This window comes from Acanthaster planci, linkage group LG09, assembly GCF_054643075.1.
Source record: "Acanthaster planci isolate LZ-2023a linkage group LG09, COTS_SCS, whole genome shotgun sequence".
Taxonomy (NCBI): Eukaryota; Metazoa; Echinodermata; class Asteroidea; order Valvatida; family Acanthasteridae; genus Acanthaster; species Acanthaster planci.
In genome coordinates this window covers 10,280,197-10,300,831 of record NC_141785.1, presented here as the reverse complement: position 1 = coordinate 10,300,831, position 20,635 = coordinate 10,280,197, and the positions used below count along the sequence as shown (strand labels likewise).

Below are 20,635 nucleotides of genomic sequence, written 5' to 3'. Positions count from 1 at the left end.
ACCTGTTTGGAAGTATATTCCAGTGTTTTGACTTCACATTAAAAGTAAACTGAACTCTACACTAATTAGATTAGAAGTATATTCTGTCATTAAAGATAAAACGATAGTGGTTGGCAAAAGTTTTAAAATCTGTTAGTATACACTATCCAGTGGATGGTAAGCCATGACAGATCCTCAGAGCAAAAAATTAACCATTTACAACATTAATCACGCAGCTGTCTAAATAATAAATAAAAACCACCTAGTTGGCCTTGCCTACGCATACCATGAAAATGCGTATAGAGTTAAAAATGGGCAATTTCAGGAAAAAGCTGCATTTAAATTAGAATACACTTTCATCGAACCTTGGTAACCATAAAAAGATGGCTGTCAATAACAAAGGAAAGTTCTTATATTGACGACGCTCCTGATTGGTCTCTTTCGAGTCCAAATGTAATGGAGTGCAGTAAATGTTTTCCCAGCTGTTTTAACACTTAAATCACGAAAATTTCCGATTGCTATAACTTCATCCCAGATCATTAATTAGCCAGTTCCCAATTTCAGTTTCCAAAAACCTCGAATATTCATTTAATGTGAAGTATAATTCACATCTCTAGCATTCACATTCACGTTGATTTTGGTAAACTCGCCTTGTGTGGCAGTTGGTGTTAAATTGAAAAAGGAAATAGCTTTTCTTGTCAGTTATTTCCATGATGTTTTCATTTAATTTCATTTTGGTAATTTGAAATGTTACGGTTTGAAAATCCGTTCTATATTTGGACTTTATGTAGAGTTACGCGTGAATGTGGAAGTCACCAGACTGGTTTTACATTTGTTTCCATTAATACGTATAAATAAATGTGGTTATCCGCAAATTATGAATCTGTTTCGCTAGATCAAGAATAGACCTTTCACAAATTAACTTCCTGTGTTGATGATGATAAATATAGGGCCAACGAGTAAATGTATTGGTCTCTATTTGTGGTATGAAAATTATAGCACAAAGATCTGACAGTCCGGATGCCCCTCGTTGATACACAAACCCCACAATTGTGTTTCTTTTCATAAATAAAAGGACAATGGAAAAATGTAGTGTCGAAGTAGTTTCAAAGGCTGTCTTGCATGCTAAGTTTTAACTTTGCTGTTTGTTGACAGCTTGCATACGACCTTGCGCATTTGACCAGAAGTATTGTGATTTGCATGCAGCTTGTTCCATAATTGTGGTGGTGGAAGCCTGAGACATGGTGCCACAAACTGAGTACGGTGAAGTACTTACACGTCGGAAACGGTGGTGCATCCACGGTCTGAGGCCGACTGGAGATGGAATTGCTGTTTTACAAGTGGCTGGCCAGGCAACTGACCATTTTCATCAGCCCCAAAAGTATCCACATTTTCACCTCCATCCAAAGGAAAGTGCTATAACCGTTTCTAATATGATGGCACTGGTCCGTCCGACGGGAATTGTTTCTTATAGTGCTGCAACGATCAGACAATTGAGTCACCAATTCAACGATAAAACCAAACTTGGACGGTTACTGGAAGAGCTGTTGCGATTATAAAAGGTAGTATTCATCGTTCAATGTGAAACTAAAAATAGAAAAGTTGCTTGAGCAAACTGAACCATGACGCCGAACACAGAGATATGAAGTCATCAGTGTCCCGTATGGTTAACCTGCTTAATGGTTGTTTCGGTATTTTGGGGTGTATATGTATTAGTGTGTTTTGCGATGTAATTTGATTTCAATTGTTATTGGAAGTTGATGATTGTCATACTTTTACTGTAAATCAAACATTTTAAGTCTTTGATTAGTTTATTTGATATATTGAATAAACAATCAATAAATTGACCAATTAAACTCAACGCGTGCGCTTACAGGACGTACTCACCCCCCTTCAAATTTCCATTGCCGGGCAAGTCATCCCTCACAAATACCCATCCCACCCAATCCCTATTTATGGCACAAATTTACGCCACTCTTCGATGTTTTACTTGTTTTATGTTTTATGAATAGCCTTATTAAGAAAGTGAAATTATTATGTTTGTGAGGTACGTAGTGTGTTTTTCTTCGGGTGCGAAAATGCAGGTCCTACTCCTAGTGTTTACCGAAGCGAAGCCCAAGAGAGGCTCTGATATATGCTTCAGCCATGATGATTTCTCCCTCCTTGGAACACTAGGAATGCTCCTTCATCCTTCACAGAAATTAAGTCAAAACTTGGCTTGTGTTGCTTTGATTCCTGCAGTAGCAGCCTATAGCGGGCGCAGATCGATCCATAGGGACACCCCCCCCCACTGCCGCCACCGCCACCGCCACCACCTAGCCTCTGCCCTGACGCAAAAAAATAAAATATGAAATAACTCAAATAACAATCTCCTGTAAGGGACATCGGTCCTGTGTGCAACAATCGGATCGAAAATTGGGAAGGCACGATCCCTTCCCCGGAAAACTCCTCGATTTATGGTGTTCCATATGTGCCAGTCGCATTTATCGACGGGCGTCGCATTTTTCAGCCGGCGTCGCATTTTTCAGGCGGCGTCGCATTTTTCAACAGGCGTCGCATTTTTCAACCGGCGTCGCATTTTTCCGCCGGCGTCGGATTTTTCACCGGGCGTCGCATTTTTCAGCCGGCGTCGCATTTTTCAGGCGGCGTCGCATTTTTCAGGCGGCGTCGCATTTTTCGACGGGCGTCGCATTTTTCAACAGGCGTCGCATTTTTCACCGGGCGTCGCATTTTTCGACGGGCGTCGCATTTTTCAACGGGCGTCGCATTTTTCAACAGGCGTCGCATTTTTCGACGGGCGTCGCATTTTTCACCGGGCGTCGCATTTTTCAACAGGCGTCGCATTTTTCACCGGGCGTCGCATTTTTCGACGGGCGTCGCATTTTTCTACTTGCGTCGCCTGTCAATGTGAATAAGCCGTTAATCATCAATGGTCCACCTTGGTCCAGTCGGACCTGACGTTGTTGACGTGGATGCTAAAAGTGTGCGTATATTTTTTAATGATTATGGAAACGGATAAATTAGCATGTATGCGTCGATTACCTGTATGTAAATAAATTAACAGCCCTTTAATGAACCCGCTTACTCGTGGAAGTTCACCTCACTCAATTTGGTTTCTCACTTCTGCAAGCCTTTTGAGTGAAAATGTTCCCGTACTGATGATTACTAGTTGCTAAAAATATCAAACCCAGTACAGTAGGCCTATTGTTCACTCTGGTTGGTATGGATTTGCCATTTTGAAGACATGATTCCCGAGGGAGCGTTCATCGCAGTATGGTCTACTATTTAAAATGTAACTACCCTCGGCGAAGAAATGTCACGCACCACAACTTAGAGAAATTTTTGTTTTTCTTGGTTGAAAGAAATTGTCAGCAATACAAAATCACGCGAACCTTTCCCAAAACACTTTTTGAACCATTAAAATCTGTCCAGAGGAAGCCAAGACTGATTTTTTTTTTCATCACAGTAGTAGAAAGGTATTTCTCACAATGGAAGTTGTTCAGGCAATGGTCCCTGGTTCAGGCATTCCCCCGGTGGAGGCCGTCTGGTCATGGGCTTGAGATCATTCATCTCTCTGTATTTGGAGGGGGGCTTGTGTTTATCACTCAACGAAATGACCTCCCAAGGTCTTGGGGACTGCCTGTTGATTTGGGTTTGAGAAGTGTCACTGTTGGAAAAGGGTGTTTCGTCGTAGCTGCTGCTTCTTGATTGACCCTGGGGTTACACACGTACTTGTACATGTGTTTCTGTCTAATTTTCTTTTTCTGTGACAAATGTTGTCGTACGTGTGAGATTCTCCACAACAGATAACTTCATTCTTTATTAGACTAGCTTGGAGTGTTTTATAATAAGCTGGCGGTACCGGTGATGGACGAGATCCTGGCCTCCCTCGGTCTTTCCGATGAAGTAATGAAGTTATTCCGTGATAACGGCGTAAGTTTTTTTTTTACGATGCCCGATTTCAATTGATAAATGCATACTTGCCACTTGAGTTTTTCTTATCTGGACACGTCATCGATAACTTGTTTTCTGCTGCTTAACATGAAGACACCACTGTTGCTGGCTCAATTAACACTGACAATACTAAATAAAACCCGAAATCCTGCGTTAATAAATTCGATAAAGAGAACTAACTGTCATTTTTTGTTTCCACAGTTTGGACCCAATGAGGTTATGACTGCAAGCGATTCAGATTTCCAACTCCTAGGTGTTGCCAGTATTGGCGATCGGATAAAAATCCGTCAGAAATGTAGAGAATATGTAGACAGTAAGTACTACCTGTACTGGATTCGATTATTTACAAGGTCATACCAGGAGTAAATATTTATTCGGTATTCGAAGTTAGCAACCTCAATTATTCTATAATGGCCCGAGAAAATTGCAGTAGAATTCGAGATAACTCAGTGTCGACTGGACGTGACTGAAAGAAGAAGACTAACCGAGGAGCTGTAAAATTATGCAGGACTTGCATACTGTTAAAACAAGATGTAGTCCAGTCACAAAACTTAAGAAAGGAAAGTGTCTTGGTTTCATTCTTATTAGCCATATGAAAGTTCACCTTAAAACAAAGTTTGTACTGTAGACATAGATGTAGTACAAGTTAGATATGTCTGTAGGCTACACATAATGGAATAGGCGGAAACTTTACATGACAAGGAACTGGTTGTGCAATAGAATGAAAAGGCGGCGATTTCAGACATAATGGAAAATTTGTTAAAGTTAAATCTAAAGAGGTGGAATGCTAATCTCGCTAAAATGAACAATTACAAATTATCAAAGTTACTGTGGAGTACCTTTACCCGTATTTCAACAGAAAACGGATATGGTTAAGTTAATGCTAAATTTTTTCAAAATTACATGGCCGCCTGATCGAGAATCAGGGAGGAGACTTCAAGAATGTGTCAACTTATTGTCTGGTTTTATTTTCTGTTTTCATGTTAAAAGGTACTGCCGCTACAGCACCCGTGGTAAAAAAACTGAGGAATATGGTGAAAAGCAGGCGACTTGGTAAAACATCATTCAGATCAACCGGCAAACAGTGTGGGAAAGAATCACAAACACAGAAAATCACAGTTGGATGGAAACATCGTGATCGAAAGGGAGGTCCACTAAAGCAAGTGACAGCAGCCAATGGGGGAGGCTCATATCCCATGGACATTCCGAGAAACTCATCTCTGGAGGAAATAATTAAGCTCTGCACGGATCTGTTTTTTCCAGGGGGGGGAAAATGAGGCCAAAAGTGTTCGGTTGAAAGATGTCCACACCAACGTCACAACGTTCAGTGGGAAAACACTGGACTCGTTCTGTGTTGGTGAAGAGTTTACTCTTTGGCGTTTTTGCCAAGAGTTAAAGACCCACCCTGTGCGCGTGTACCTGGAAACTTCGATGAAATCGGATGTAAGTATACATTTCCTTGACATGTGACTGAATATGTTTTTAACGTATTTGTAAAAATTGAACTGCAAATTCATGTAATACTTGAACTGTAAAGTTTCAAGGAATAGACCAATTATATTTCGAGGCCTGCCTGCTTGCCGTAAAAAGCTTCCCTTTCAAGTCTTTTTACAATGGCCTAGCGAACTCTTTTATTTTTTTTTCATTGTTAAATACCATTTTGAGTTTTAGGATATGTATCCATCTATTATGCATTGTGCTGACATCAGTTAATGTTGCCTTCATGCCAGGACATATCTTCCGATGATGAGGCGGACGATGAGAACGACTTGCCCCATATCAACATCACTGCTGAGACATCGTCACGCTCAAAGGTGTGCATGCGATCATATTAACATTTTTATCTCGCTTACTTTACTAATGTGAATAGGTACAATAGAACGGGTAATCACCAAAAAATAGGTGTGACGTGGTGTTTTGAGACCGGCGTGTCATTTTTTCTAGACTATTTTGGCCGTTTATACGATGTACTTTTAAGGATGTAGGATGTGTACATGTGTAAACATTGAAATGTAGGATAAATTGCAACAGGCATGGAATTACAGTTGGAGTCTTCAAAGATCAGTAACATACAGATTAGAGTGTTGACAGAAATGTCAAATATTAAAACGCTTTCCTAATCGTGTTACCGACATACTGTTAAGCGAAACTCTTGATATTGATAATGTCATTTACAGGTTGTGCCGAAATCCACCTGCTCGCTGGAAAACATTGCACAGCCAGACACTCCTACGGTGTCTTTTCCAGGCCACAGAAAAGTGAACTCTCTTCATTTGTTTGTCTTAATTAATATCAAGAGTTCGTGTGTTTCACAAATGAGGGTTCTTAGAGTAGTCTTTAAGTTTTAGTTTGAATCAGTTTGTTTTGGATTTGTCAATTGCTTTGGGGTTCTCAAGGTTAAGACCAACTATGTTCCGTAATTTCAAGCGTGACCCTCTAGCGTCAGAGAAATAAAGTGTTGCCACACAGCCGACATTATTATAGTCCAATTGTTGTTCATGAAGGGAGTCTGTAAAATCTCAATAAGCCTTTTGAGAATACATGTGCTAACAGCTTTGAATAAGACCTGGAACACCGACAGGTTCCTTTGTGTCCGTAGTATCTAATGAAAACATTGCATTAGTGAAGACGTATCCTATGTAACTAATTGAACGCTGCAAACGAATCACGAGCTATAGCAACAGTGTTTTTAAGTTCAGTCACACAACTCAGTGTACCAGGCTTACTAAGGCTTACTGAGTTCTCATTTGCTGAGTATATGTTACCTGTTGTAGATTGTTTTCATTAATTTCATTCTAGGTTGGTGGAAGTGACAGAGAGGACCTGTATGAAACGTATGTCAACTTACTTGAAGACAGCGACGATGCACAAAGTGACGATGCACCTGCAACGGATGTGGATGCAGTGACTACCGAGTATCAGTATGTTGCCGCAATTTTTCACAATATCAGAGTCATCTTACTCTTTAACAGTTACCTGCTTGGGCGTTATCTGGAAAGGCATAAACAATTTCCAATCGGAACATCCCAATATGTCTTTTCCAAAGATGTTCTTGCGTCCTGGAGGAGTTAATTGTGTTTTTCTTCGCTTTATCCGCTGCATGTTGTATCTGACTCGAACCAGCCAGCCGGCAACGGCAAGCTCGGTTACCGATTCAGTGATTAGGCCCCTAAGACGTTTGCACTTGTAAACGGGATGTCGTGGGCTCGAGTCCTACCCAAGACAAGCTTTTGTTTTCGACGTGCTCTCACTTGCACACTCTGAACAGTCAGGGTGGGGCAAAAACCAAGTGAATATGTGTTATTGTGTTTAGCGGTAGGGTCTACATGTAGTTCCTTTGCTATGGAGGGCTTGAGAAGAATAGGTATTCACTCCCCAAATTTGGTCGGAATTACCAGGGGAAAACCCCGCCAAGGAGCAGAATATCTGAATGGGATTTTGTTGTCCCTGTTGCCTTCCTCGTCGATATTACCTTTGGACTTTCAAGTAAACAAAAACTGAAAAATATATTTATTACCATTTAACACTGTTTGTTCATTCATAGAGATGATCTGGAATCCTTGCCTGACATACACCAACGGGTAACTTCTCTCGTATCGAGCACACCTTTTACATTGATTGTTCACCGCAGAAAGATCCTGACGTCAACTAGGAGGGCCATCAAGTCCACTGAATTCAGTTTTGGGAAAACTCCCTTCGTGACATTTGCAGGCGAAGAGGCGGAAGACAACGGGGGGCCACGACGAGAATTTTTCAAGTAGACCTATAACCACGGGAATTGTTTTTTACCCTACATTGTACAGCCAGACCCGCCCTCACCTAACCCCGTCCCACTATGACTATCTTCCCTGCCCATGCCCCTCGGCCCTGCCCATCGGAACACAAATTTTGATTGTTTGCTTTTTATGTTTTATCCAAGGCTGCTAATGGGCGAGGTGTTGGCCGGGGGAGTTTTTCAGGGTGTTCAGTCAGGAATGACGTTCACATACAACTTGCAACTTCTTAAAGAACAGGCATATAAGACCGCCGGACAGTTTCTGACCTGGAGCTTTGTAAACGGAGGACCAGGTCTTGCTGCCCTTTCACCTTCCCTTTTTGCTGCCATGACGGGTAAACATGTTAACCCATCAGACATAGAGCACATAGCTTACCCCGAATCTCGCGGAAACTTGATTAAGGTTAGTAAATCGTAATAGATCATACCAGCGTAAATGGTTTTCATATAACAGAAAAAATAGATCCGCTGAAATCGACGTTGTTCCGATGAAATAGACGTTTTTGATCTAGCTACAGAATTGCAAGGACCAACAGGAATACGAGAAGACAGTCCTTGATATCTCTGATTGGTTGATCCAAGAGGGAGTCGGCAAAGTCTTTGGGCTGCAGCTGAAGCAGCGTGACGAGCTTGTTAATGACCTTTTGATGCACGAGGTTTATTACAGGTACAATTTAATGTAACAAAAGAATAATTTTGGGTCAGACGAAGACTTAAAGAGTTAGCAATGAATATAGGGGAGTTAATTCAGATTTTTACTGGTCTCCTTCCCTGCTACCTGAGAACATTTATTTCGAAGCGTCTATCATAAACGGATTTGGTTGTATGAAACACAATTATTTTCTGCGATATGGGAATTTGATGTGTTCGTCAGGCGTGTGTGACTGCATTGGGTGAGCTTAAGTACGAATTACTGGTCATAATACTTACTGACGGGAATACAAATATTAATAACTATATTGCCAAAGAAATCTTGTAGCGTTGGCATAGATTACATGATTTGCAGCAGCCCCTCCCCTTAAAAAGCCACCCAAAACAACCAACCCCCCCAAAAAAAACCAACCCCCCCCAAAAAAAACCACCCCCCCCCAAAAAAAAAGGACGCAGGAAATAGGTCGTTATCTCCCGCCGTCTTTTCTGGAGCGACTGGACTCGACTCTCTGTATTGCACCTAATACTCGATTTGCACTCGATTTATTACAGCCCCATGACTTTCGTCGGGTCTAGGGTACAAAACCGCATTGATTCCACCCGTGTCACAACAGTCGATGACTTCATACATCCAAAACTGTCGTGTAAAAGTATTCGTAGACAGGCAAACCCCACAACGTTCCAAAAGTCCAATATACGTCATCAAGCTAGACTTGTCCAGGTCTCACGTGTGTAATCACCACTAACGTTCCTAGTTGTAGAATTGCTAAAATTGACCAGTACAGTTTGATACTAATTTTGTCACTATCTTGCTTGGACTTGTCCTGATTCTTTTTTATATTAACCTGTTCCAGAGTACAACCAGCTGTAAACCAGTTCATTGAAGGCCAAGGGCCACTTTGGCCTGAAATCCTAAAGAACCCCACTGCAACGGCCCCATTGTTCGTGACCCAAAATAATGAACTGACACTACGAGACATGAAGAAACTCTACAGGATCAATTATTCACCTGATGGGTCAAACAGACACCTCTCTGAGGAGGATACAGTGTATTCCTTCGAAATCTTCCTTCAGCGCTGTGCCGGTAATTTTTTGTAGTTTTCAAAGCTATTGAAGCAGTTAATTCATATTGTATTATTGAAATCCATCATGGATTGAAATCCATGTCCGATTTGTTTGATTTCTAAATTCTTGTTATGAGCTCCTTTTTTTCTCAAGCACATTATGTTGGGGACTGGTTCACTGTTCATTGTTTTTTTAATTTACGGATGCAAGTAGATACATCTTCTGTATATGTGACTGTTTTAACATCTGGTTACAGAGAAGTCTGCAGATGTTTCCCTTGGGCAACTGTTGGAGTTTTGGACGGCGGCCGACAAGATCCCTCCTTGTGGGTTTACAGAAAGCCTTGTTGTGGACTTCTACACGCCTGTTACCGGAATCCGTCGTTTGCCCACTTCTCACACGTGTGGTCCAATTCTTTGGCTCCCCAGAGGCGTGGAGGAACCTGATGACCTCCAAGACCTGATTGTGGAAGCCATACAAAACTGTCAAGGTTTTGGAAAAATCTAACTCCTGTCATCATCGAACACCAAATAAATTCTAACTTCGTATCTGTTGAACATAGGCCGGAGACATCCGACCAAAAAATAATCGATAACCAACACGTAACTTTTCCTTGTGGCCATTGGTTGTATGTAATGAATGGTGGTGCTTTACGAGGGACTCGGGGCCCGGGGACAAGTGGCTTGTCGGGCGTTGACAGATGACAGCAAGTGCTAACCATTAGCCAAGGTTAGGGGCTATACATGTAATAGAGAGTCAAATAGGTTGTTGTTGTTGTTACACAATTTTTTTTTTATCCCAGGTACAAGTAAATGTACATGGACGGGCTTTAGGCTTGAGTTTCTTTCACATGTAAAATGAACTTTTTCACGCATTATGTTCATGCCCAAACCTGGCTTCCAAGCGCTAAAATGAATTTAAGGCAATTTATAATCATATCACAATTTATTCCCCTTTAAAATTTGTCTTTTTCTAAACACACTCTGCAGCGTTGTTATGGTTTTCAAGATTTATATACACTGTAGTTCTGAACAGATACTACTTATTTCAGTGACTTTTTTTTTAATATTTCTTCCTGCGCTTTACTCCGACCTCAATCAATTGTAAAGAACAAGAGGCTTTTTGATAAACGGTGAAATATATTACAGAAGTCGTTGAGGAATACTGGTGAAGAACGCACAGAGGAAAGAGGGTCATTAACTAATGCGAGGCATACATGGGATATCTCTCAACAGATTACTACTGGTATTGAGTGAATAATGGTGGGTAGTTGTGCCACTAAAAATAACACCGCCTTGGGAATCATGCAACGTATCAGTCGGCGAGACGAAGGCTGTTATCGGTAGAGAAACACTCCACCTGGTAGTCGATTATAAATAGGGGTCCACAGTACATGTACATTGCATGTTGGTCGGATTGCTCTGTCGGGCACCTATCGGAATTTTGAAATGGTAGCTTAGCTTTTGACTTTATCTGTAATCAGTTTCTATACAATGACCACATGTTCAAATAATCATTAGTATGTGTCGGCAAGGAGGAAGGAAAAGTAGGTTTGAATTAAGTTTAGCTCGATCAAAAACAACCAACGAGATGTCAGACCTGATAGTTGTTTGATGTATAAAGATAGTTCGTATAAGAGCGTGCTGTATGATTATGCTATGATACATTGTGCATAGCTTAAATCGTTTGGATACTGGCCGCTACCTGTCCTCAATAGCACCTCGGAAAGAGTACTGTTTGAATCTTTTTCTACATTAGTGGTCAGATTGTATTTATTCATAATTTCAGGCTACAGTGTTGGATAACGATTGCGGCAAAGATGTTGAATCTTGACCGAGTATGTTCACGAAAGTCGTTGGTGGATTGAGAGAATGCACGACAGAAATTTGTAAATTGTGTGTTTAAGCGTTCGTTGTGTGCAAGTTTGTGAGTTTTTGACTAACGTTTTTCCTACTGTTTCACGTCTGTATACTAATGTAGGCCAGTCTTACGTTTATACACTGTATTTCCCGTTTGGGTTTGTTTATTTATTTAACGAGTAGAATGTACCCATCAAGTTAGTTTCTAATACGTTTTGTTATTGTGGATTAGCGAGCACAATTTGAAAAATACAGATTTCATGGGATTTTGACTATTCCTCAACTTCAAAATAAGCTTTGACATTCTACATCAGTGCACATTGTATACCAGTCATTCAGGAAAATTTGTTTCAACGAATGTGATTTCCGGTAAATTAAAACTACATACCGCTATCAACGCGAAGGATAATGATAATGATGAAATAATGGTATACTCGGTTTACATCTAAACGAGTTGAAAAGTATATCTACGGATAACAGAAGTTAAAAACGCTATATAATACAATATAAATAGGTAACAAGTTGTGTTAAATGCATGACAGATTCACATTCAAAAACCATTCCTACATAGTATAGTCTCTTCCTAAATAGTACGTCTCTAAAATATCCACAGCATTGAATTGAAAAAATTATGTTGTGTTGGCTTGTCCTGTTATGATGGGAGTATAATAATTTAGTAAAAGTCTTATTATCATAATAAAATGGTTTATACACATGCTTGGGTTTCTATGTAAACCTTCCAATTTTGGGACTTTCCCTTTCATTCGTCACGGGACGACGGCGACGGACATTGTTTGTGCACAGTTTCACTCATTTTCTAGTTTGTCACATATCCACTGAAATAACTGAATGCCCTCTGTTATTGTGGAAGGCATGGCTTTGTCGTGAGCCGTCATAAGACCTTGCAGGACATCTTCCATATCGGTTGAAGAACAACCCCTAGCTGTAGGTGGTGTGGTGAACTCGTCCTTCACCGCAAGAATATCTGCAAGTGGCACTGGAATGCGATAATCACGTGTATCTGTGCATGAAAGAAATTGAAATGTTGGACAGTCTTCTGTTTTCAGTCAGTAGAACCACTATGCAGTAGGGCATTTATGCACTTTACAGTAGAAGCATTACTTTGAAAGGATGTCGAGGTGCTCAATGCACTAAATTAATGGAAATGTGCTGCATTCTGCAAACAAAATTGGACAAGGTCATACCGTACAGTGTCGGTAAGAAATACATTAGGTCAGGTTTTCCGGGTAAAGCGACAACATTCGGGGATGCCCTTGTCCGGTGCTGGTTCCATTCTATTCTCACATTATCCAGCTCAGTCTGAATCATTTGGTTGAAGCAAAACCTGAAACATTCACTGAAATATTAAAAAATCAGTGACGAAAAAGCAACTGTTAGCTGGTTCTGACGACGTAGCCAATTCGATTTATGGAAAGCACTGTAACAGTGGTGAGCAAGTTTGATGTTGAATATCGTAAAGTACGCATCACCAAAAACAACAAGCGAAATAATTTACACCCTAGATATTCTTCCATTCATTACACATGACATGTATTTGTCAGACAACTGAGAATCAATAGCAATACTGCCTGGCCACTAAAAAAAAATTGACGTCCATTTTCTTAATTGCGTTAATTAAGTTATAGGGATAGGAAAATTTAGATGAAAATCTTACACTTGCAGCTGTGAGGTGCAATCTAAGATGCCATCAGAAGCCAACGCATGGAAGGTTTCAACCCAAAAGTTTTCCATCATGGCCATCAATGTCCTCCAAAAGCGTTCGATACGCTGTCAACAAAAACAATATGCTAATGCATGTAATCATGACTATGATTCTCTTACCTGCCCTGAGTTTACCTTTACGCAGTACGTCATAATTCTTCACTTTGCGTATCATACAATATCAAATGTGTCAGTGACATTTTAACATCATAAACTAAACAGGAAATGTTAAATAACTGGCCTACCTGGTTATGTGGGGACGTACTCTTGATAACGCAGTGGTTGTTCCCATTGTACTCTGAATGGAAAGCTTCTTGGATGTCCTCAATCAAGACATTCTCGGTACCCCTATCCATCTGAACACACCGTGGAACACCTACCAACAAGTCCGTACATTGTTCTTTTAAAAACTGTTCTTTGTAATTGATAATTTTAAAGGAGGCAAAGGACATGCAATAGAGGGTTTGACTACTAGTGTATAGTGTCAAACTCAAACATTGCATAAAACGTTAATCAAATTATATTTGGAGGTGGTTCCATTACATCAAAGATGAAATACTCACCTTCTATTTCTTGCAGAAAGTCAACGAAGTATGAAGCCACGACTTGCGGATCATTGTTTGTGTGTGCTACCCTGAGCCATAATATTCTCCTTGAAAAACTGCCGGAACATCAATTGGAATTATGGTCGGAGTGGTTTAATATGTAATAATCAGGAGGGTTTTTGGAAAACAGTCCTTAATTTTTGGAACGTACATTGCATTGACAAAACGCCTCAAATCAATGATCTACTCTTACTGCATTACATTGAATGAAATGGCTGACGCAGTTTAACAATAAATAACAATTTGTACAATATATGAAATAACACTTGATATGCTCATGTATTTTAAAATAGAGATTGTTGAATGGGGACAATTTTGCTAAGATGGGTTGCATTTGTAATTTTTCTATTTCAAAACTAAACACAGATAATTGGTTGCCACTTTTCTAGTGAGCGTCAAGTCTCATCTCCTGAGGAAAAATGGACATTGAATTTAATAGCCCTAATGACTACTGGCAATGTTCTTACCCATCTATGGCTCCATGCAAAGCAAATCCATAAACCTTTAGCTTGTCATGCTGATCGACGTGGATTGCGTAATTCGGGCCTTCATTGACATAGGAGCGTCTCCTCAGTCTATGTCTTCCACGTAGTTCTACCCCTTCAGGGTCTAGCATGCGTTGCCCTTCAAGGACGACGCTCCTACCAAAAAAATAACACAATTTACGATGTCTAAAAACAAGAAGAGTAACAAACATTCAGATGAAAACTAGATAAGAAATTTATTGAGTCAGTAATTGACAATGTTTTATTCTTGTCGGTCTACCTTGGAACAATGATGCTATAGCGTGACAACATTCTTCTTGCCATGGCCCGGCATCCCAGATTGTGGCCACTGCCTTGTAATTCAGCCTACGAAGAAAAAGTCGTTAAATAAATAAGAAAGCAATTATCTTGTTGCCCTATTTGTATTTCCAAAAGCATCGGGAACTGAAACGTTCGTAGGATTAAAATAATTTACAGTTGATAACCAGCACAACTGTATGCGTAACATCTTCTAGCAAATGATATACAGTACTGCAACATAAAATCATGTAACTCTACTTTTGAACACAGAAATTACTTTACACAAAACCTGCTTACAACCCACTGCCGTACAAAAAGTATTAGAGGACATGCACCAGATATTAAGATTGCGGGCATACGAGCAATGAAACCCAACAAAGGAATATTCAGTGAGTAAAATTGTTATATTTAATTAATTTGGTACAATAATAGCGGATCCAGAAAGTACTTGACACAACCACTGCTTGAATGAAACGTAAATACAAAAGAAATGTAAGGCGAGATTTCAACCTAAAGTGTCTCTTTTCTCACTGCTACCGTATTTCAAGACGTTCTGTTATCCTTACCCGCAAACTTATTAGGAACCTGTTCAGTGTCAAGTCGTCAGGACTTCTTCTCCTAAGATTCAATTTGCGGAGAATTCGGTGCAGCGTTCTCAGGCTGACAGTACAAGGAATACAAACATATCCATCTTTATAAAACAATACACAAGTGTTATTTCCACGCATGGGCTGGAGGAAAGCGATACTAACCGTTTAAAGTCTAACTAGTACATGTACATGTACACAAATACTACAGCTATAGGCCAACATTCAAGTCATCCATGTCAACATATACAAATAAAGTTGGCCAATACCTGATGGTTATTCGATGACGAAGGACCAAAATTGAAAGAACCTCATCGTAGCTGTACCCTGCTTCAAAGTAATGACGGACCAATCGGTCTCGTTGTAGGATAGTGTCATTGCCGTCATTGTTGAAAGCATGTTGTGGTTGTAGCAACGTATACATTTCTACTCAGGTCGGAGGCTACAGCATGTAGGCTACAGGCTGTGTTATACCAGGCAAGGTATGGGACGGAGGGGTACCCCCTTACCTGTCCAATCCCTATACACACTCCAGACTATTGTTACCTAACATATCCCCCCTAGAAGTCTGTAAAGAATTTCTGAGATTCCGATTAAACAATAACCAACACAAAGGCGGGGGTTCTCTCCGTCCAATAGCTCCGTCAAATGGGCTGTCTAGAGGTCAAAGTTAATGCTTTTCTTCCACAAATGCGACGCCGGTTGAAAAATGCGACGCCGGCGGAAAAATGCGACGCCGGTTGAAAAATGCGACGCCTGTTGAAAAATGCGACGCCCGTCGAAAAATGCGACGCCGCCTGAAAAATGCGACGCCGGCTGAAAAATGCGACGCCCGGTGAAAAATGCGACGCCGGTTGAAAAATGCGACGCCTGTTGAAAAATGCGACGCCCGTCGAAAAATGCGACGCCGCCTGAAAAATGCGACGCCGGCTGAAAAATGCGACGCCCGGTGAAAAATGCGACGCCGGTTGAAAAATACGACGCCTGTTGAAAAATGCGACGCCCGGTGAAAAATGCGACGCCGGTTGAAAAATGCGACGCCTGTTGAAAAATGCGACGCCCGTCGAAAAATGCGACGCCGCCTGAAAAATGCGACGCCGGCTGAAAAATGCGACGCCCAGTGAAAAATGCGACGCCGGTTGAAAAATGCGACGCCTGTTGAAAAATGCGACGCCCGTCGAAAAATGCGACGCCGCCTGAAAAATGCGACGCCGGCTGAAAAATGCGACGCCCGTCGAAAAATGCGACGCCGGCTTAAAAATGCGACGCTGGATGGCACATATGGAACACCATATCGATTCGTCCCTGAGTCAATTCATACCAATTAGTTTGTTTGTGATAAAGCAGCCACGTTGGCGTAAATAGCCCAAAGTCGTGGAGCATTGCATCAGAAAAACGACTCGGGCCCGGCCGGCCTTGCATCATAATATCATCAACATTATTTTCAGTCACGTTGTTAACGCAATTTGTTTAATGCATATTCATCTTATGACGCAGTGATACTAAGACCAATAATGCCACAAAGATGTGACATCATTACTTAAGCCTCGACCAATCAAGTTGAGCCACATCGAGAAAACGCCGACGTGGCTCTAGTATTTCTACCCGAACAGGAAGGCGAAGATGTGACACAAACATCGGGAAGATTTACTAAGTTTTCTCACGATCTAGAGGGAGCAGTGCTCTTCTCAACATCGGAAAATTTAAACCAAGAATCTTGAAATCACACAATGTAAGATGGCTACTACCACGAGAATTGTTTTCACGGGATTATCGGAGAGTATCAAGAGGACACTTGGCGTGATGGAGCAGAACAGCACACCAGCGCCGGCCCCAACGCCGCGCAAGCGGCAGCGGCTTACGCACCTGACAGCGGAAGAGAAAATGCTTCGAAGGTAAGTTAAGCCATTAAGCCCCTATATAGCTATCATGTCCACGGTATATCATGCGTATGGAGAGACCTTGGCCCTTTGGGATTTCTTGAAACAGTTGTTTATTATGATGTAGGATTAGATTCGACAATTTGCATACAGTTTTTACAATGTTTTAAATTAAGTGGTTAGGCCTTAGACACGTAAACAGGGCCCGACGAATACTCCTCCGACTAGCCCCACAAATAGGGCTGTAGTGGCGACAGGAGACAGATTGTATAAGAGAGCCACTGCAGCCCTTGTGAGACTAGTTCACTGTATACATGACATCGGGAATAATGATAACTGGCGTCTGTATGGAACTCTTTCCTCAGTACCAGGTACATTTCAAAAACGTATAAGTGATCCAACTGTCTCTGTGTTAGTTTATGGATGTAGTTAAATTCATACGCAACCATTATATTACACAGCTGGTATATGCAAAACTTGCCTAAAAAAATAACCATGTTGTTCTGCACACATTTGAACTGTTCTGTAAAGATCAGATCATTCACTTTTTTGGCCATTATCCTTTGAATCCCTCAACACAACAGAAAACTGAAGAACAGAGTGGCAGCCCAGACAGCCAGAGACCGCAAGAAGGCCCACATGGACAGCATGGAAGAGACTCTTGGAATGACACAGCTGGCCAACGAAGAGCTGGTGAAAGAGAACGAGGCCTTGAAGCAAGAGAATGAGAGACTTGTGAAAGAGAACCAGGAACTCAGACAGAGATTGGGGCTAGTTTCTGACATTAAAATGGTGTGTAACGTGGTCTGGACTTACAAAAAAAGAGATTTAATTTGGGGGGTAGGATAAAGACACAATACCTCGTAACAAAAAAATGTTGGAAATTTTATCTCCTCATATTTTAAATATCTCGGGTTACTGTTTATAAGTGAAATACGATGTACATTTACAAACAGAGGAAGTGCATGTAATTTTCCATGCCTTCCTGTAAAAGTCATTTTTAACTACAAATGAGGGCTGAAGTCAGGAATCCTTTTGAAGTAATCAAAACAGTTGACATCATATACATGTAGGTGGTTGACAGGTCCAGTGATGATAACTGAAACTCTGTGAACAAGTCAAGTTTCCTTCTTTAAATTGTGCCAAACTTTTATTTCCTTCTCTGAATACAAACTACAGGAGACCAAGACAGACAAAGATGTGGTCGTCATAAAGAAGGAAGTTGGATCACCTGAGTCCGCAGCACTCAACGCTCCTCCGCAGCAGGTGCAGATCCAACTGATTTCAGCATGGCTGGCAACACTTCTCTGCTTGAGGTTTGTTTATTTGATCATGAGTGATAGATAGTTGTATCTTCTACTTTGTTGTGACTTTGCAGTATTCACCCTTTCTCTCACGTGCTCAGTCATGCCAAAATTTATGTATGTCATTGTAATGAATACAAGGTGTGTGGAAAAAAGTTTTATAGAAAATTAAGTTATTTCATTGTGCAAGGATAGTTCTGCTTTTCTCACATTTGACAGTTTCACTGAATCAATCAGTTTTATATGATTTATACTAGTTACTAATTTGTATTACAGTTTTGCACATTTTGTTTGACTGCCATCACGCGGTGTATGTTTAATCTTTTCTCATAATTGAATAAGTTGGAAACTTGTAAAGTGTTTAAGATGCCTTCATAGAAAAGTTACCCAAAGCATTGTGTGTTTTCTCAAACAGTCTGATGTGCTATTGGGATTGCTTGAAAATCTGGACTCCCAAGACCCGGCACATTGTCACCTTGGACGAGGCTCCTACGAAACCAGCCAAGGCCAAGACGGTGCCTACCCAGTGGTGGGGCCCTCAACAGAAGAGTTGGAATCCCTCAAAGAACTGATCCGCTTCGATCATGAGTATGTCAAGAGGCCACCCATTCCCACACCTACGATTATCATTGAACAGGAGAAGATGGCTAACTCAGTTGCTGCCAAACCGAAGCCCCAGGAGCCAGCAATCAGTCTGGATATGGAAGAGTCAGTAGTGGACTTGACTTCCGGTGAGGACTCCCCAGCTTCAGCCTTAGAATTTTGTAGCAACATGCTGCCAAACAAGGCAGAAGCTGCCCTGCAGGACATGCTGGTGTCACTGAAAGATGCCTCACTGTCTTTGGATACAAAAGACACGACAGTCCCCAACCTGCTGTCCATCGATGACGGTGTCTTTGACTGCGACATCTCGGACATGCTCGGGTTGGACTCTGACGTCACAAGTTGCGACACAAAGAGCGAGACGGGCAGCTCTGCTGATTCAGCATTCAGCGACACCCCAGCATCCCCATTCAGCGATGAGGCCATGTCACCCAACCTCGGGGACAGTGTATGGGAGGAGTCCTTCACTGACCTCTTTCCATCGCTTGATTACCTGTGAAATAAACTCACCTCCCCCCCTTGAACCATTCCTTTTTAGTGGATTTTGTTGTGCTGTATATACCATGCACACCAGATTTACAGTACTCATTCAGCCTAACTTTGTTAAGGTCACCTTCAACTTTATAGAGAGTAATTTCACAACCATGACCGTTGCCCAAACTTTTAAAATCAACGTGTCTTGCTTAGCAAAATATGTGTGCCAGCTTATCAGTTTCATCAAGCACAATTTATTGATGGCTTAAACTGTAGCAGAAGTCCTCAAGCAATTACTTTCCACTAATGCTGAAATGGTTTGCTTAGTTTCCCATTTATTTTCCCTGTTTGTGCTTTTATCTTTGTTAAAAAAGACCATGAATTCAGTTTGTTCAGCTTAAAGGTCCTATGAAGATAGACAACATCAGAAACAAATCAGACTTCTCTTGGAAGAACTGTTGTAAATATGCGACTGTATTATAGTTTGCTTTTTCCTGTTTGATGTATATAAAACAAATTATATTTAGTGGTGGCATATACTTCAAGACATCCAGTTAACATGATTAAAGGTTGTTGGGAAAATTTAATTTTGTATGTGTGGCTTTTTGTCAATTTCCTCTTTTTTCAAGATTTTTGTTTCCAGGCCCAGTGTAAAACAGGAAAAGCATCAAGCTGTCGGTGGGCATAACTGCTTTTTTGATCACTGCCAATGGTTCCATTCACAGTTAAACTCCACATACATGTACATGTATTCATGTAAGGGATTTGAATCAGACATCAGGGAGGGACCAGTTGACTTATTGTTATCGAATTACATCGGTGCAGCTTGTGAAACCTTGTCGAATACAAAATGGAAGCGGAAAGTGCCAAATCTAGGACAAAGCTTGAAGTGCAAAATTCCATAGGGCTGACCACGCCACATGGCCAACGTTCAAACAGTAATAGGTTACAGAAATTGATAGTGTGGGAAGGGTAGGAGAGATGAATGCAGTTTCTTAAGGTACAATGTAGGTCGCATTTGGTTGAGATTGAAACCTTAAGAAAAGTCAGTGAGCTCCCATGGTTGATTTCAAAAGTGATACTTTCCTTTTCCCTCTGTAGTCCAAAAGGAGTCTCGTATATACATGTATTACCCAGTCGACAAACAGAGGGTGTTAAATGTACACTGTACCAGAAATAGATCCTTTGTTTGGCTTATAATAATTGTTGAGAAAAGTACGTGGATTTAATATGTTCATGCGTACGGGGAAGGTGTATTCTGCATGGAAGATTCCTTGCATTGAGGTTTGCAAATGAGGACCACCTGCCCTCACTATGGAGGTTGGACCCTCCCCCATCCATCCGCCCACCCAACAAAATTTATGACAGACTTGAACAAGTTTAGGTACAATT

The 20,635-nt window shown here is 41.1% G+C and overlaps 4 protein-coding genes and 1 long non-coding RNA gene across 6 annotated transcripts in view; 3 read left to right on the top strand and 2 right to left on the bottom strand.

Annotated features, from left to right (window-relative positions):
* Positions 1-1,450, bottom strand: part of LOC110980638 (uncharacterized) — a 36,916-nt gene extending 35,466 nt beyond the window's left edge. Inside the window, exon 1 of the long non-coding RNA XR_015426435.1 lies at positions 1,256-1,450. This is a non-coding gene — a long non-coding RNA (uncharacterized LOC110980638). The remainder of the gene's footprint in view (positions 1-1,255) is intronic.
* Positions 1,451-4,022: 2,572 nt separating this feature from the next.
* On the top strand, positions 4,023-7,706 carry LOC147798129 (uncharacterized). The gene is made up of 6 exons (XM_087141553.1): positions 4,023-4,246; positions 4,924-5,376; positions 5,664-5,747; positions 6,111-6,191; positions 6,733-6,854; positions 7,478-7,706. The coding sequence occupies exons 2-6, from the start codon at positions 5,365-5,367 to the stop codon at positions 7,692-7,694; spliced, it is 516 nt and encodes a 171-aa protein (XP_086997679.1). The 5' UTR covers positions 4,023-4,246; positions 4,924-5,364; the 3' UTR covers positions 7,695-7,706.
* An 81-nt stretch (positions 7,707-7,787) lies between these two features.
* LOC147798128 (G2/M phase-specific E3 ubiquitin-protein ligase-like) lies at positions 7,788-11,885 on the top strand. The gene is made up of 4 exons (XM_087141552.1): positions 7,788-8,111; positions 8,221-8,375; positions 9,214-9,443; positions 9,681-11,885. The coding sequence occupies exons 1-4, from the start codon at positions 7,788-7,790 to the stop codon at positions 9,929-9,931; spliced, it is 960 nt and encodes a 319-aa protein (XP_086997678.1). The 3' UTR covers positions 9,932-11,885.
* Positions 11,886-12,068: 183 nt separating this feature from the next.
* LOC147798127 (uncharacterized) lies at positions 12,069-15,920 on the bottom strand. Its single transcript, XM_087141551.1, has 8 exons — positions 14,962-15,920; positions 14,376-14,461; positions 14,078-14,251; positions 13,569-13,666; positions 13,251-13,381; positions 12,959-13,071; positions 12,489-12,640; positions 12,069-12,304 (listed from the first exon to the last, which is right to left on the bottom strand). The coding sequence occupies exons 1-8, from the start codon at positions 15,121-15,123 to the stop codon at positions 12,090-12,092; spliced, it is 1,131 nt and encodes a 376-aa protein (XP_086997677.1). The 5' UTR covers positions 15,124-15,920; the 3' UTR covers positions 12,069-12,089.
* Positions 15,921-16,565: 645 nt separating this feature from the next.
* On the top strand, positions 16,566-19,830 carry LOC110980723 (X-box-binding protein 1-like). Of its 2 annotated transcripts, XM_022237653.2 has the most exons (4): positions 16,566-16,877; positions 17,447-17,654; positions 18,042-18,178; positions 18,582-18,826. In XM_022237653.2, exons 1-4 carry the CDS (start codon positions 16,720-16,722, stop codon positions 18,736-18,738), a joined length of 660 nt encoding a protein of 219 aa, XP_022093345.2. In that variant the 5' UTR covers positions 16,566-16,719; the 3' UTR covers positions 18,739-18,826. The 2 variants fall into 2 exon arrangements, with proteins under 2 accessions (XP_022093345.2, XP_086997122.1); XM_087140996.1 differs by lacking the exon at positions 16,566-16,877 and having other exon boundaries at positions 17,513-17,654; positions 18,582-19,830.
* Positions 19,831-20,635: the final 805 nt, after the last annotated feature.

What these genes read in the sequence shown, in the direction of transcription:
- LOC147798127 (XM_087141551.1), bottom strand. Translation starts at nt 15,123, where the DNA reads ATGCGTGGAAATAACACTTGTGTATTGTTTTATAAAGATGGATATGTT. An exon ending in GTACGTCCCCACATAACCAG is followed by an intron (nt 13,072 to 13,250) that starts GTAGGCCAGTTA and finishes TTTTGTTGACAG; the next exon opens with CGTATCGAACGCTTTTGGAG. An exon ending in TTTCTTACCGACACTGTACG is followed by an intron (nt 12,305 to 12,488) that starts GTATGACCTTGT and finishes TTTCATGCACAG; the next exon opens with ATACACGTGATTATCGCATT.
- LOC110980723 (XM_087140996.1), top strand. Translation starts at nt 18,152, where the DNA reads ATGGCTGGCAACACTTCTCTGCTTGAG. An exon ending in GCAACACTTCTCTGCTTGAG is followed by an intron (nt 18,179 to 18,581) that starts GTTTGTTTATTT and finishes TTTCTCAAACAG; the next exon opens with TCTGATGTGCTATTGGGATT.
- LOC147798128 (XM_087141552.1), top strand. Translation starts at nt 7,788, where the DNA reads ATGCCCCTCGGCCCTGCCCATCGGAACACAAATTTTGATTGTTTGCTT. An exon ending in CTCGCGGAAACTTGATTAAG is followed by an intron (nt 8,112 to 8,220) that starts GTTAGTAAATCG and finishes TTTTTGATCTAG; the next exon opens with CTACAGAATTGCAAGGACCA. An exon ending in ATGCACGAGGTTTATTACAG is followed by an intron (nt 8,376 to 9,213) that starts GTACAATTTAAT and finishes AACCTGTTCCAG; the next exon opens with AGTACAACCAGCTGTAAACC.
- LOC147798129 (XM_087141553.1), top strand. An exon ending in AGACATCGTCACGCTCAAAG is followed by an intron (nt 5,748 to 6,110) that starts GTGTGCATGCGA and finishes TGTCATTTACAG; the next exon opens with GTTGTGCCGAAATCCACCTG. An exon ending in GCAGTGACTACCGAGTATCA is followed by an intron (nt 6,855 to 7,477) that starts GTATGTTGCCGC and finishes GTTCATTCATAG; the next exon opens with AGATGATCTGGAATCCTTGC.